We start from the raw sequence: 16608 nt of genomic DNA, 5'->3' as shown, positions 1-16608 counted from the left end.
CTCCTGCTGCTCCTCTGTAGTAAGACCTGGTGATGGACCGGAACGACTCCTGACCAGCCTGCAGAAACACATACATATATTAATAAACAGAAATTGAAATCTGAATAATTGAAATGACCACAGACAACTGCTAATCCTTTGGTTTTCTAACAGCCCTGATCTCGCAGGAGCCTAGTTCAACAGGCCTCATCTTCCAGTCCTCCAGGTCAACCTAAAACCAGTCCTGCTCATCTGCGAGTCCTGTTTATGTCATCTAGTCCCATTAATGTTCTGTACCAGCCCAGAGTCTCTAACAGTGTCCGGCTCTAGGTTTCAGTCAGCTTGGCAGAGGACAGGACAGAGCAGAGCCTGTAATTGGATACAATGGAGTTCTCTCTTTCTTTCTCCATCTATCTGTCACAATCCTTTTCTTTCTCTCTGCTCGTGTGTATAACCTCCCAGTTTCCCTAATTATGAACAACATGGAAGGCGAGATCAGATGTGGAGTCATATGAATTGTCATACCAACAGTCTGTTTAGCCCACCTTGTTTGTTCACTCCCCTTCCATTATTACACCTCATTGTCTCACCTCCACTGTCTCTTCCTTGCATCACTCATCTTTTCATTCTATCTCCATGAACCCCTGGGCCTCCACTCTTTCCATCACTCCTTTCACCATGTAGCGCTCTTACCACCCCCCTGACATGTCTATTCATCCTCTGTCTCCATCCCAAGTACAGTAACAATGTTGTCTGTGTTTCGCCCAGGCCAGAGTAGAAAACAAAACACCACTCTATCCTAGCAGCTGCAGCCCTGCGCTGCTGCTCTGACCTCATCTGGGAAACACAACCAGTCGGTGAATCATTAAGCATGTCAGAGGAGCAGCCTGCCAGTTTGTCACCCAGGAACCTGGTCTGTTGGTCAATGAAGCAGTCGGCCCCTGAGTTAGAGAACTAGTCATTCAGTCACTGAGCGGCTAGACACCAGTAAGCCAAAGGATCAGTCAGTGTAGCAAACAGCCAGTTAGATGGCCACTAGAACAGTCAGTCAATCAGGGAGCGGGCAACCAGTCAGTAATGCTATTAGTGAATAAATGATAAATAAGGGTGAAGGAGAGGGAACGCTGCGTCTGTCTGCCATCTGGTCTACATGCTTGTGAGCAGAAACACAGATCCATGCACAAACACTTTTTCATATGGCATGTGGAGCCTACACAAGGATCTCTAGCCATTTGGTGTTGGTGGGTGTATTGTACATGTTTAGCATCAGTGAGCCCTGCTGGTTTTCATTTTGACCATCTCATCAGGGACTATATAACACCTGGACAACCTAGTGAAGACAATTAACTAGGGGGTAGGATAGAAAACCTGCAGCAGTTTGGAGAAGCAGGAGTGACATCACTGCATTTGCCTCTTATGCTTGGAGTAGTGTCTGTTTTTCCATGGAGCTCTAACTCTACCTGCTGGTCAACTGCTTAACTGCATGGACAGGAAAATAGTACTCCGACACAATGTTTGGAACATCGCATCCTTTTTTCTGGGTCTGTCCCAATACCCAAACCTGCAGTACTGTGCAACTAGGTGTGTTTGCAGGTCAGAACCAGTCTGCTGTGCAACACCAGTCCTTATTATCTTATAAGGTTTTAGGACCACGATCAACAGTTAAAATTGATGACATGCTGAACTGAATATTATTGACAACTTTAAAACCCGACATGTTATGGCAAAACCACCACAGATGGAGAAATACTCCTTCCCTAAAACTGTTAAAGACAGAAACCATTTAACGTTATTTAAGTTGCAGTATACCCATGTGCTTCTAGATAACTTGATTTATGCATTTCTCTCTTCAACTGCAAAACTTGCATGTTTTTTAGTTCATTAGTTTTGAGTGAACTGTCTCAAGATAGAACTCTCTTTAATAAGTCCTAAAACAGGAAGACGACATGAACACAACATAAAAGATATTGCAAAATGAGTACAACATTTGTCATCAAACAGGGCTCAAAGTATATTGTTTTTTTAATGATCTAACTTTGTAATTTGTAAACTTTCTATCCTGGCTCCAAAATGGTGGAACGACCTCCCCATTGATCAGGTCAGCAGACAGTCTTCACATCTTCCGTCACAGACTGAACACTCACCTGTTTCGGCTGCACCTCGGTGAATGAAGAAAACTAAATAACTGTTCTTTGTATGTTGCACTTGTATTGGTTTGGCTTATTTATAGCTAAAAGTTGCATTTGTATTCTATCGTTTCTGTATGTTGCACTTCAAACTGGCTATTTGAAGACAGTGTTCACTTATACGATTGTACCTATTTGAAGCTAATGTACTTACAAGATTCTTGCTGTTCGGAGTTGTATCCTCATGATTGTTTGCACTTTGTGTACGTCGCTTTGGACAAAAGCGTCAGCTAAATTAACTGTGATGTAATTAATTCCTGATCCCTTGTTTGTCAAACCATGTAATATTTACACATGTATTATTTTTAAGCTCAAGTATTTGTATTAAAATTCACTCGCATTCACTAATCAAAATGAGCTTTCTGAAGACTTTTTGCAAATTCATACTTGCATAAAAATTATTTTTTATTTAAATAAATATGTCATTACAGAATCATATGTTGAATCTAAGTTTAAGACCTTTAACACATGCATTTCAGCACATCCATACATTTACAGCCTTGCATTTAGGTAATTCATTTAGGATTTGTTCAGGTCGTTTTACAGAGTGGTGAATATGCCGCCACAATGAGGAAAGCCTCCTTCAAAAAAAATGTAAAACAATTGTTATATTACCGTATCCCAGATCTGCAGTTTGATCTGTTTGCCATCTATAGTGATCATCCTCGCTCCGAACTCCACACCTGGACACAACAATGTTAATTAGGGACAATTAGATACTGACTCAACTCTGACTTTTGATACTTAATGGCTGCCATGTACGTGAAAACTGATAGCTGTGATAATCAAAAGTCAGACGCTAATATTGGTCCATTAAATATGTATAAGCGGGTGTGGTCTTCCTGAAGAGGCTGCTCTACAACGCACGTTTTACAGCTCATTCATCCTTTGTACATAGAGCACACAGATGAGTTGGCAAGACAAAGATGCAGTAAGTGAGCCAACAGCTCGTCCTTACAGATCATTTTTAATTATCAGTAGGAATATTATAAAGCACTTTAAAACAAGCTTGTTGTTTTAAATCTCACAATAGTTAATAACATTCTGTTTTATTATTTCGCCCTATGGATTATGGATGAATGGTTGCCTTTAACACACAAATAAATGAAGGCAAAAAAAACATAATAGGCTATACATTTTGTACGTTAGGTTGAATCCGCACATGGCGATGATGATATATGGTGCAGCCTTACTAACAAGAGACATGTGTGCAATTAGTAATTGTTAAATTCAATGATGATGATATTTTATACATTTAATGAATGCATTTCTTGTGATGATGCTTCAGCGCTGAATGTTTAGAGGACAGGCGCTCTTACCGATAGTGAGATCGTGAACTGGCTGAAACCTCTTGTCTGTGAACTGTAGTAATAGACATGACTTCCCCACACCTGAAAAACAAACACACAGCACATTAGAGTGGCCAAGCAGTGATTATAGTCACACATTCAAGCAGGAACACCCTCCACATTCATTCTCATTGGTGTCACATGTACTGAGAATAATGTACCACACAGGCCAACATCATTATGAAATCAATTAGTTTTCAAAGCTCTGAACTCCCACACAGAACAGAGAGACACTCTGCTGTTTGTAGGTGACAACACTCTGCAGGAAGTTACAGATGTACAACAATAATTAATGTCTAATACATATAATTCATTCAAATTAAACATATTGTAGCATCATCGAGTTCAAACAACCCCAACAAGCTCACACATTATTTCTCCCATCTAGCTTCAGTCAGCTCAGTTAACCTGAGCCAACGCACCAGCTGGCAGGCTTTGTATGTGTGATGCCAGTGTGGGCGCTGGTGAATCTGCTCATTATTAACAAATACTCTACATATGACTTAAGTTGTGAACCTCACACACTCTAAAATGACAGTCATGATTTATTTTATTTAACTTCAAATTAATTATTAGTTTTAGTAATAGTCCAAAGCAAAAAACAACAACATTCATTGGTTTATTAAGTCAGATAACGATGCCTGCTCATTTAAATTTAAAATCAAAACTAATTCTAAAAGCATCATGAAATATTTGTGTGGAAATGCCATATGTCAACAGATTCTAAGACACCATCAAAAACAAAAAATAGTGAGCCATTACTTCCTTGACATGCTAAAAAGCAAACACTAGAGAAACACAACAGGTTTGGTGCAGCAACCGCTCCACTGCAACCCTAACCCTTTGAACTCTAGTGTTCATGCTGAGGCAGTGTCTGGAGGGAAGGGCTCGACTGAACACCTAAAAAACATTTTCATTTTACCAAAGGGAAAAAGCAATGAGTCACAATACTTTGTTACTGGCACCAACAGTAACATGCACCACATGCTCCAAGTCAGCTTTTAGAGATTCATCAATCTTCTTCAATCTTAATATATTACTCAAAAGCACATAATTAGATTGAAACTTGAGATTTCGGTCGGTGTAAATATGTATCTTATATTGGCTGTGAAAAGATCCCTTCCAAATGTACCATAAATTCAATATAGGAGGTGGGGAAGTCCACAGTCTAAAGCTCAGTCACAGCCAATATGATGCTTTAGCAGATTCTTCAAATCAACTGGCTATTTACCAAAGTCCCTTTAGAAGAAAACCAGGGGTGGGAGGAGCTGAAACGATAAGAACTGTTATCTGCAACCATTTTGATATCTGCAACCATGTTTTCAGCCATTTATCAAGCAAAAATCCAAACATTCCCTGGTTTCAGTTTGTCAAATGTGAGGATTTGCTGCTATTTTTTATTACTCTGTTTTATATTGAAAATATGTTGAGTTTTCTTACTGTTGGTCGGACAAAACCAGACATGAAGATGTCAACTTGAGCTCTGGGCAAATGTTATGGCCATTTCTCACTATTTTAAGACATTTCATAGACTAAACGATTAATTGAAAAAACAATTGATAGATTAATTGGATCATTTGCTGCAGGCCTAGTGGGACAGTAACAAGTAAAAAGAGGAATCTTTGTACCTATATATATATATATATGACTGTCACTTTTGAAAATGATCACTTGATTTGGCAGTCAGAAGTCAGATAGCGGAAGCCTCATTAGTTTTGTCTGACCTTAAATGCATTTTGCACAGCATGAGGGACTTTGTATTGCGTTACCCATTTAGGTAGGATTATGATTATAGCAAGCAATAAATGTTGTGAACGTGTGGGCATGTGCGTGTTGTAACAAGACAGGCTTTAATAAACCAGTAGTTATAGAAGCAAGGATTCAACAATTTACATTCACCTAAAAATATTTAAAAAAATAAAATAAAAAAGGAGTAACTGGAAGAAAAGTAATCTGACAACAAATAATTCTCCCACAGTCCAAGTGTATTTATCAACCAGTGCTACCGACTGGACTATTCTCCTTTAAGGCTAATGCGCTGTACTGAGAATGCTTAAGAAAGAATGTTTCAATATCTATGCAAACAAAATGTTTGTTTGTAACAAGTGAAAATAATCATCTTCACTTCAATCTAATATTAAACTGCTTCAATTTTAAATGTGCTGCTTCTAAGAAAGAGCTTAAAATAGATGAAGAAAATGGCTATTTAATGGCTATATTTCAGAAGTGGGTTTATGCTAGAATGAGCATTCAGAGGTTTGAGGTTAGGGAGCACATGGTGTCAACAAGAAATGGATGGGAGGAGGGGGTGGAGCAAGAAGAGAAGAGAGGAGAAGGATGCTAATGAGATGGCCAGAAAGAGAAGCTGACATTCAAGGAGGTGACAGAGAGGGACGTGGTCTTTCTCCTTCATGGTTTCCAAGGGTTACCATTGCCAGGCAGCGGGGTTGCTAGGCAGGCATCCTCGTGTGAGGATGATGATAAGAGATGGAGGGATCACGAGTAGGGCAGCTATAGAGGTGTAATAATCATGTCATCACACTTGTGCATGCAGTCAAGAGACACCTGCTCACAATACAGTCCTTCACTACCAAGGCCCAACAGCCATCACTGAGGAGACATTAAGCAATTTATCTTCCAATTGCAACATTTTTCCAATCATTTAATTACTAAATTAGTCACATTACTATTAACAGACCATTCTAGAATAACACAACTTCTGGCTAAGTGCTAACAGCTTAACGTCTGTTGTACAGAGCATGAGCAAACTATATGCAAACCCGCCATCACCCTGCTGTGCCTTCATATGGCGAGAGTGGCTACAATCAGTTAGGATTAGTGGGGAACTATGCAATAGGTTACAGCTCAGGGTCTTTACTACAGCTGCTAGTTGAGGTAATAACACCTCACCATACCAGAAGCTGTTATCATGCAGAGATCATTTAAAATGCAGAAATAACCCAGCAGGGACTATCAGGAAACAGAAAGCCAGCCAGGTGACTGAGCGGCTTGTTAGAGAACAGGTTTACTGGATGATTGACTGGATGAATGAAAGGTGGATTCATTTCTCGGCTCTGGCTGAGCAAACATCAGTCTGATTCAATAGAAGTGGACCCATGAGATAAGCACTCAACATTCTGCTTTCCTTCCAATCTACTGTAAGCGCTAGGTGTACAGAAGCTTAAAATCTACAAGCTAAATATGAGAAAGCTTTGACAAAAACTTGAGCAAGACGTCCGATAGCACATTAGCCTTTTAAAGTTTGGTAAGAGTAAAAAAAAAAAACAGAACAATATTCTGCACAAACAGCACAGACATAAAGAGAAGATGTGGCAACGTGAGACACTCCAAACAGGATCTGTTCTTCATACAAGGATACCTGGTCAATGTCACGGTTATGTGATAATTTAACTGCAGCCTGGATTTGTCCTTCAGCGTAACCAGGTAAAAAGCAGGCTTATCCATCCGGCATCCATTGAACATTGCTTTCAGAGGAGAACATGAACAATTACCATATATTTCATGTTTGAAAGATGGTTAAGTTCAATTATTGTCACAATTTAATTTTAGCATTAAGACATAAGTAGCTATACTTGGCTACACAGGAGGAGTTTCTCCGTCTTTCATTTCCCACATATCTGACCTACCAGATGATTTGTCCTCTTTCGACCGAGGTGCCTTCAAGCATGGCAATTGAACTCTAGCCATTGTACTGGATCTGCCTAATGACAGCAGTCCCTGTGGCAAACAGTTGGGGACCAGGAACTTGTGGCGTTTGAACTTCCAGTGTTGAAAAATAAATATGGGGCTACCTGTGGTTTAAAACATTGGCCATTACCTTTGTTGCATTTCTTCCCCCTGCAACTCTGAAACCATAATAGATAAAGTCAGAATATAGTCTTGCATAGCTAGACCCATCTCAAGAGAAAGGTCTGGCTGAACACATCATAATTGCGCACTTATGGGAATAAAACGTTCTGGGTTGTTTGTATTTCTTTAAACCAATCACAACTGTATATACTGTATACGCACAGTCTACTTCCTGGGAGACTCGTCAGAATACCACTTTGTCTATGGGGCAGCTAGCAGAGTTGATCTCTTTAAGTCAGGTCATATGACAGCTACTGAGCCACACATGCCACACTCGAGTCTCAGTTAAGATTGCTGTTGCTTATTACTGGCATAGCACGCTCAGCTAACCACACTACTCAGAGAGCTGATTAGCACTATAAGTATGTATAGAATATGTGAGCATGTCTAAATAGTAAACAGTCAAACAAAAGTTTCTAGGATAACGTCAATACATGTTAACCTTGACAACGTTTCTAACAAGTGGTTGGTGGAAGTGTAACACAATGTAAGAAGATATTAGCCAGATATTATTCTGAATGTAGCAACAGTCCGTTAGTGTAGTAGTACTGTCCAAGTAAAGTGTGATTGTCTACAAACCTTCACCACACGGACACTGGATTGTCAGCTCCTGAGGGTTTCTGCTGTTGTTAGTCAGCGCAGACACACTGCACACTGACCCAGTCATCTTCACAGAGGGTTTAGTGACCAAATGGAGGATTTGCTCATGTAGTTTTGTTGTTGTAATACTGTATGTTGAATAATCAATTTAATGAAGTTTGAGTATTGTTTTTATTGTTGCATCAACCTTAACATGTTTAGTAAAAAGTCAATAATGAACTCTAGTTCCTTGAGAGTAATGTCTGTACTTCTGCTAGTTACCAGTGATCCACAATGCACCTCAACATTTTGAAAACAGGGTCAAACCTTTTTTAATAAGTGGCATGTCTCTGGAAATATGCAGACCAACACACAGTGTTTCATAGAACAGAGTCTATTTTTGGAGGTTTAAACATGTACAGAGACTATCATTTTCTTTCGGAGTCAGTCGGTCTTTCTGCCAAGTTCCAACCAGATCTGTGGACAGGCTGGCTGGAGGCCACTGGCCAAAATAAAGAAAATAAAACAGAATTCACATCTTTTTTCCTATTGACCAGGACAGTTCAATCAATAAAGACTTCTATAACTCCCGGCTACTGCCTCATCATATCATCAGGGAGAAAAGTCTCACCCTAAGTCACTGTAAAGTGCCACCAATTAATTTGATTTCATTTGTTTAATAAAACACATCTAATTTCTTGAGGTATTATTTGAGGAATATTTGCCTTTTTTTATATTAGACAGCATACAGTAGAGAGCTGGCATGACAAAGTTCACCAGCCAGACTCGAAATGACGACGTTGCGATCATATGTTGGCATCTTAAACCACCAGGAAGCCCCAGTCAGTAATGCTTTTTGACAAACTGCAAATGTGATAAAGGATCAATGACACATTGAGAATCATATCATTAAGAAAATATGTATACGTATATAAAATACGTATAAGAAAAGGCAAATAAAATTGTGTGATACAGATACAAATACAAGGCTGAATACAAGTCAGACATTTAGGGTACAAAACTACAGCCAACTCAAAATTAAGAAAATTAAACTGTAGTAGTACTGCTGTAGTAATGCTTATAACATCTAAGATAACTGGATGAGTCAAATGATGCTGTTGGACCACTAACTAATACAAATCCCAACAGTTGGTTGGACAACTGGAGGACAATGGAGGGAAGGCCAAAGGTCTAGCAGAAATATGAAAACAATTCATTTCTGTAATAAAGCTTCTGTTGCCATACAGCTGGGCCAGCATGGAGACCAGATGCTTTTTATGGAACTGCTGGTCTTGTAAATTGGGGATGTACCACAGTTATAAGGGTACAAACAGACACACCCAACTGAAATATGTCAAACTTCTGTGGACCAGGACTAGCCTCAGATAATGAAGGACAGGTGACACCTGGCTGTACTTAGTAACAACCAATGGATATCCATTAATCTGCAGGACTAGATAAGGACCTGACAGATTATATTATAATGTACAGATGCAAAATTATGGCAAATTAATAATAAACAGACAACATAAGAGGAATAAATAAAAATAAATAAAAGTGCATTAACATTTTCGTCAATTATAAAAGTAAAATATAAAAGATCTGTTGGTTACAGCTTGAAAGATGCCCAGACAAAATACTAACTTTACCCCTGCACAAGTGGGTCATTTGTTTTTATTTTACCATTTTATAAACTAAAAATAAATATTCCATAAAAAAATAACTGTTAATCCAGCTTTAACAAAAGCTTTTTTTTGGGTTGATGTCAACTTTGCTTTAACCTTTGGAAGAAAACCTTCCAAATCAAGTCTCCTTCTCTATCTTATTGTCTAAAAGGCTTGTGTCTGGATGAATTTGGAATAACCAACTCACTCAAATTAAAGAATTAGTTAATTGTTTAATTAACGTTTAACAGAACCTGACTGACTGCTTTTGCAAGCTTAAAGTTAACCCTTTGCAAACAATTAGACAGATCCGTGATGAACACAATTCATCCATGAAAACCAGATGGCATCATGAACCGTGACATCACAACACAGACTAATGCACAGATGCACATTATAGGCTAGTTTCCTGCCTAATACTATATGTGTGTTTACATGTGGAATGCCAACCAGTGTAACTGTTGATCTCTAGAAAGAAAGCAGATGATCCAGTATTAGCAAACATCCTCAAACAATACCGACTGCTCCTTTTTTGCCGACCTTATTAATATTTAGGAACCGGAAGTTACACAAGTCCACCTTCTTTAAAATAAGGATATAGCATGTGATATCTATATTAAATATTTTATTTAAATGTTTAGAGACATGGGCTGTTTCTTATGGAAAATAAATTACAATCTGATCTGAAATATGATTGCAAAGATTCTGTTACCGCTGTGAAAAAGTTGCTCTTCTTTATCTTGTGTGCTTTTTTTGAGATTCACTCTTCAATTATATCTCAGTGAGTGTTTATTGTTGCGTCTGCCAGACGAAACACGGCCAAATAGTGTGGGATTAGGTAAAGTCATGTCAAAAACTGTCTCCTCCATTCAGAACAAAACACCACATTCCAAGTACTAAAACAATGTCTTTACTGAGATATAGTTATCTCAGTAAATCAACGAGCTAATCGGGTTTGTGCTTGGCAAATATAGGGTTTGGAAGCTTAAATGGATCTGTGAGAAGCTCCAAAACTCTCCGCACCCAAATTAATGATATCACACAGCAACAATATAGAAATAGCTGTTTTGATTAGACTGAATTTAGGCTTCATCTTTTTCCCAGGACATCAAATTCCCAGTAACATGTACTATTCCTGCACTAACTGTTTTCTGTCAAATATGTTGGTCTGAACTGTCTTTTCTTTTCCTTTCTTTCCAAACACAAAAGGACTTAATTTCAAAGCTAAACATGATGTTGTCAACTGCATTTTCAACATTACAAATGTACCATGTAGACGTGCGTACGGCTCGGTTTAAAGGACTTACATGGTACTGTTGCTTGTGGAAGGGTTTCAGTACAGGAAAGAAAATAATTGGATTGTTTAGCAATCCAAATGAGATTTGGGAGCAGTTGTAATGCTACTGGCCACATATTGACCACAGAACATGTCACAGTGTGCATATATCAAAAAAAGTGCACAAAATAACATCCACACACCTGTACAATCGAATGACCATTTATAGAGGAGGATTCCTTGAAACTTAAATGTGTGGGAATGCACACGGGAATGTGCAGAGTATTTCTGATGTAGACATACATGTAATCAAGCTAGGACCTTGGCAACATCTCTGTTCACTACTTGAGATAGACAACAACAACAACAACAACATGCAAGGATGTCTTGCAATAACACTACTAAATTTGCAGCCCACCACAGTGATCATCTAATATAAATTAAAACAGATGCACTATATGAATATCTCCCCAATATGTTGCAATACATTCTACTTTAATAACGTTCTTGGTTTGGTTTTCTATTCTAACTATAGATAGATAGATAGATAGATATAGATAGATAGATAGATAAGATAGATAAGATAGATAAGATAGATAAGATAGATAGATAAGATAGATAAGATAGATAGATATAGTCCATCATAATTGGAAACACCTGTTCAGATCTTGACTGTATATTTGACCCACGTCTTGGGTTTGGCTTCCTGTATTGAATAATCCTAATACATTTCTCGCTCAATCTGAGATGACTGCTGTTACCCTGTCTGTTGTTTTTTTTAAACAGTGGTGCTACATCATTATAATACAGCACTATTAAAATATACACCTGCTGCCAACCTGCAAGCTAACTGAGCAGGCCGCTCATCAATACAGCCAGCTAACATTAACATTTGGTCAGAAATAACAAATGCTCTACGCCATTTTAGGCAATATTAGAGGCTTTAGCTTGACGTTTTGGCCTTCTATGACAAGAGGCTAAGCTAATGTAAACTGTTACTTAATGATACATCCATACAAAAAAGTATTGGTTGTTATAAGTATTAGTTCCATGTAACAAGCTTTAATGAGTCGTTAATGTGCTGCCGTGACAGCTGTTTGCTAAATATTTAGTGAAACAGCTAATGCTAGCTAGGCAGTTAGCTGGGCTAGCAAACACCCCCACCCTCGACGCAAACGGACAATAGGCCCAACTGAGTCAACAACTGCTACGCCAAAGTAGTATAGTAAATATTGTGTTAGGATGCCTGTGTGTTATTGTATGATACTGTCAGGGTTTTAAAAATATTATACAAATATGTTAACGTTGTAGAATTGGAGCTGTCATCCCACCCCTTGAGTCTCTGCTTTTACCACGTCATTGGACTATCCAACACTGCGGAAATACAGCACTAGCTAAGCGCTAGCTGAATGCTAACTGGCTGTCTAGCTGGCACTTGCAGCAGCTTACCCGTGTCTCCGATGATGATGTATTTGAAGAGGTACGCATACGCCATGGCCCCTGGTTTGTGCAGTCAGCTGTTTCGACCGTTACACCTTCGTTAAAACAACAGTGAGCCGTGTGAAAATGGTAGCTGACAGCTTGTTAGCCTGTTTTTCTCTGTCGGTGTTGAGGAAGGAACAATAAACAGCCAGAGCCTCAGCTCTACGTCACACGGTCCGCCCTCGCCACGCTACAGTATGATGTCTTCAGGCTCTCCTCGGAAAACTTACGATTCGTTTGTTTACTCCGCTCTTTATTTAAATAAATAAATAAAAGTCTGTTGGTGTGGCACTTTTCACACCAAACGCCAAACAAAATTTGACAATACATCTTTTTTATTGTAAGGGATAGAAAACATCACAAAATATAATATTGTCATTCACTTATGGGGAAACTGTTACAAGTCAAGTCTAAGATCGGGCCGTCAGGGCCAGCAAGGCCTTCTCTGCTGGCCTAAACATCATCAGAATATAAATTTAATTTTGAAATATTTTTTTCCACAAATATGTATAAAATTATTCCCCATAGTCTATTCTCTTCATTTCATAGCTTTCCTCTTGGTTGCGCTGCTTCCAGTCTCAGATGGAGAGTTGGAGGGCTGGCCTTTATGTTAGAGCTTTTATCCAATCATATTTCAGCCATAATGTGTTGCCAGGGTCCAATAAATCTGCCCTTAGGCCTTCAGAATCAACAGTGCGGGCGCCTGTAGCTTAAAGTAAAAGACAAAACTGTGGCGTTAACCAATCAGATTTCGAGTTGGCGACACCGGGGCCAGCTAGAAGGCGTACGATAATGTCAGCACGTCCACGTCTTTTGATTGGATACGCACTATTGAGAGGCAGAGCTATGCATAGCTAGCAACTGACCTTGAACGAGCTAGTTTGTGTAGATTTCTACAAGCTGTTTTTTCAACCCACAATGGCTGAAGGAGGAGAAGAGATCGATTTGGTTGCAGATCCCATTACAACGCCATTTTCGAGACAAACTTTTCAAGAAAAGCTAGATATCGTTAGAAGCCTCGGCCTTAAAGCGAATCAAAACTTATGGCAGAAATGCTGGACAGACTCGGCTTTCAGCATTAGCCTCCAGGTCTATAGAAAAGGACTTATTGGTGGAACTGAAACTCACAGATAAACTGTACAACAGTCATTGAAGTCTTCTTGAGGAAAGAAAGGAGGATGGGTTTTGTGTTCAAATAATCAGTTGTTTTAGTGAGTAACAAGCATTTTGTTTTTTGACAAATATATAAAATGTTTGATGCTTCTGCAAGAGATGTGTGTGGCGCACTGGCTCAGCTCTGCAGTAAAAGTACTCAAGGAGACTTGTTGAATTGTTTTGGTTTAACCTTTATCAAAGGTGGACATTCAAGGCTAGGAATACACTTTCACCACCGTCGCAAAGATATCCTCATGAACAAATGCAAATTATTTGTTTGTTTTCTTTAATTTCCAGTGAATAGTTTATGTGTCTTTATTCTTTATCGTCACGTTTCTTAAATGAAACTGCTTTAGGTGCGACAATGCGCTGTTTAGTGAACACACTTGTTAAAGCTCACATACTTTTAGTGGACTTAATAAAACTTTGTAGACTAATCCCTTAAAAGCGCCTTTTATTTTTAAGTTTTGACAGTATCCAAGCGATCTTAAAGTTTAACACTCTTAATTGTAAATGCGGATTTATTGATTATAAATGCTTCGTAAATATTAATATAACTCTGTTGTACTTGACTATGTTAAGGTGATGCAACGCTTGGTTATACTGCGTTTCTGTCTAAATGTATAGTTTCTAGTGCCATGGCGTCATAATGATGGTATTAAGAGGTGGAATAATTCAGGTAGGACTGTGTAGGACATCACTGAAGGCCTAGGTGGGAAATGCACGGCCCGCCACTGGTTTAAAGTGAACTGTTTTAATTGGCTATACGCAAGAAAAGACACAGACAAGGTGGGTGACTGTCATGAGATAAACAAATCTGAAATATACACTTCTACCATAGTTATTTCTCAAACACTTGTAATGTACAAAGCAGCTATGTTTCCTGAAGCAGAGAAAAGAGAATGCACTGAAAATGCAGTTGAAATTCAGGGATGATTAAAGCATGATTAATGTTATGTGCAGTGACAATGAACTCCTAGCTTTGCAGATTAGGAGAATCTGTAAAACAGCAAACAGACAAATCTATGTGACCTAAAGCATTTGCCACTATCACCATGGAGCTCCTGTGAATATCATCTCTACAAACAGACAGCTACAGCACAATACAACATAACATGGCAGTCTCAAGTATCCTTCAACCTGAAGCATCCAAGTGTCTACAAGAGTTGTGGCTTCTTTCCTGTCTGTTCAGACATAAAGTGTCGTCACTCCTCTTGCTAATGACACATTATGTGCAGCAGATTCTTGCCAGAAAAGATTTACCAGACATCACATATCCAGAACAGCAAAATACACACTTGTCATGATTTCTAAATGCCTTAAAAATCTTAATCATACCTTCCACTATTTTTCTTCCAGTATCATACTGTATCAAGATTTATTCATTCCGAACACAGGACCACAGCATTTTTTTCACACACACACACACACACACACACACACACACACACACACACACACACACACACACACACACACACACACACAAACACATAATAGTGGAAAAAATTGAGAAAGGCCGTCAGAATTAACCAGAGCACTAAGTGACACCCTCACAGTGCTGTGACCAATAGTTCAAACCTCAAACAGGATGAACTGTAGTGGCTCATCATTTCCTGCAGGGAGAAGCAAAGTGCTGTGTTTTAGAGGACATCTTTTTGTCTGTGTGTATGCTTGTGTGTGTGTGTGTGTGTGTGTGTGTGTGTGTGTGTGTGTGTGTGTGTGTGTGTGTGTGTGTCTGTGTGTGTGTCTGTGTGTCTGTGTGTGTGTGTGTGTCTGTGTGTGTGTTCATTCTCTTTATTTAGATTGTTATCCAACAGGGACAATGCACTTGAATACATTTTCTATTTGTTTCTCAAAAGGCTTTTTTTCTTACCAGTCCCTGGACATGTTACTGTCACCCTAAAAAAAGAATTTGAGATTTAAAAAACAAAAGTTATTGAAATCATCTATAAGCATTAAGAACAATACTTTTAAAAAGACAATATTAATGTTAGCAATTATTATCCTGTGTGTGTGTGTGTGTGTGTGTGTGTCTGTGTGTGTGTGTGCGTGTGTGTGTGTGTGCGTGCGTGCGTGCGTGCGTGTGTGTGCGCACGCGTGCGTGTGTGTGTGTGTGTGTGTGTGTGTGTGTATGTGTCTGTCTGTGTGTGTGGTGAATACAATTGTATTCCTTCAGGTGAACATCTCATACTGCTCAGATGAGACCACATTAATTCCATATAGAATGTAAAATAAATACTGAGAGAAATGAACAGTGAGGTAGGACTGCATGCTGCCATCTACATGGTGAGTTTATGAAGGAGCTGATTTAAAGTGACACTCATTGGTCATCCATTGTATCAATAGAAACAAATGACTGTAAGGGTCAACTATGGGTCAACAGCAAAAACAATCTCATCTGATCCTACTAGATAATGTTTTGATATGCTTAATGTCGACTCAAATTTACAAACATTGTTAGATTCATGGCTTTGATTTTATTATGATACCCACCTTATTTGATCTAATTCAGCCTCTTATCAGCTCCAGCTGAATTAGAAAATACATTTTGTGCAGTGCCGTTTGTGATGTGCACGTGTTGAGCGTAGTAACGCTACAGTCAACGCATCGTGAGTGCAAAAGTACCCATGAAAATGTAATGGCCTCAGAGACGTCTCATAGTGCCTGTTAGCGGACGTGACTGCACTGTTGTGCGGATTTAATGCGTATCTATGTGCACTTTTCTGACTTAACAAGGTGCTAACCAAAGTCCAGCAGGGTGGACCGGGTTTTTGCAGTTTTCTTTACAGCAACACACACGCCAAGCGGGAAGTAGATCAGTCCAAGGGTTGGCGAGATAATCAAAACTCAGATACACACACATATACACACAGACATCTGTCATTATAGTATGATGCTTTGTTACAAATAACACAAATAGCCATTTAATTGAAATGTAAAATGTAAATGTAAAAACCCTAAAGCATAACAGCGTCATACAGTCCCCTTTGAAACGCATTAGCGTCTGTGCACTGAGCTTCACGAGAACCTGATTGAAAGTGAATGTGGGTGTGTTTAGTAGTTTC

The 16608-nt window shown here is 39.0% G+C and overlaps 1 protein-coding gene across 1 annotated transcript in view; it reads right to left on the bottom strand.

Annotated features, from left to right (window-relative positions):
• Positions 1 to 12589, bottom strand: part of rab2a (RAB2A, member RAS oncogene family) — a 27891-nt gene extending 15302 nt beyond the window's left edge. The window contains exons 1-4 of the mRNA XM_029453408.1: positions 12353 to 12589; positions 3485 to 3556; positions 2781 to 2848; positions 1 to 58 (exon numbers count right to left, since the gene is read on the bottom strand). The exon at positions 1 to 58 is cut by the window's left edge and continues 25 nt beyond it. Of these exons, the coding sequence (XP_029309268.1) occupies positions 1 to 58; positions 2781 to 2848; positions 3485 to 3556; positions 12353 to 12398 (244 nt within the window). The 5' untranslated portion in view covers positions 12399 to 12589. The remainder of the gene's footprint in view (positions 59 to 2780; positions 2849 to 3484; positions 3557 to 12352) is intronic.
• Positions 12590 to 16608: the final 4019 nt, after the last annotated feature.

This window comes from Cottoperca gobio, chromosome 17 (genome assembly GCF_900634415.1).
Source record: "Cottoperca gobio chromosome 17, fCotGob3.1, whole genome shotgun sequence".
In the NCBI taxonomy this organism is placed as follows: Eukaryota; Metazoa; Chordata; class Actinopteri; order Perciformes; family Bovichtidae; genus Cottoperca; species Cottoperca gobio.
This window is presented reverse-complemented; position numbering and strand designations above follow the sequence as displayed.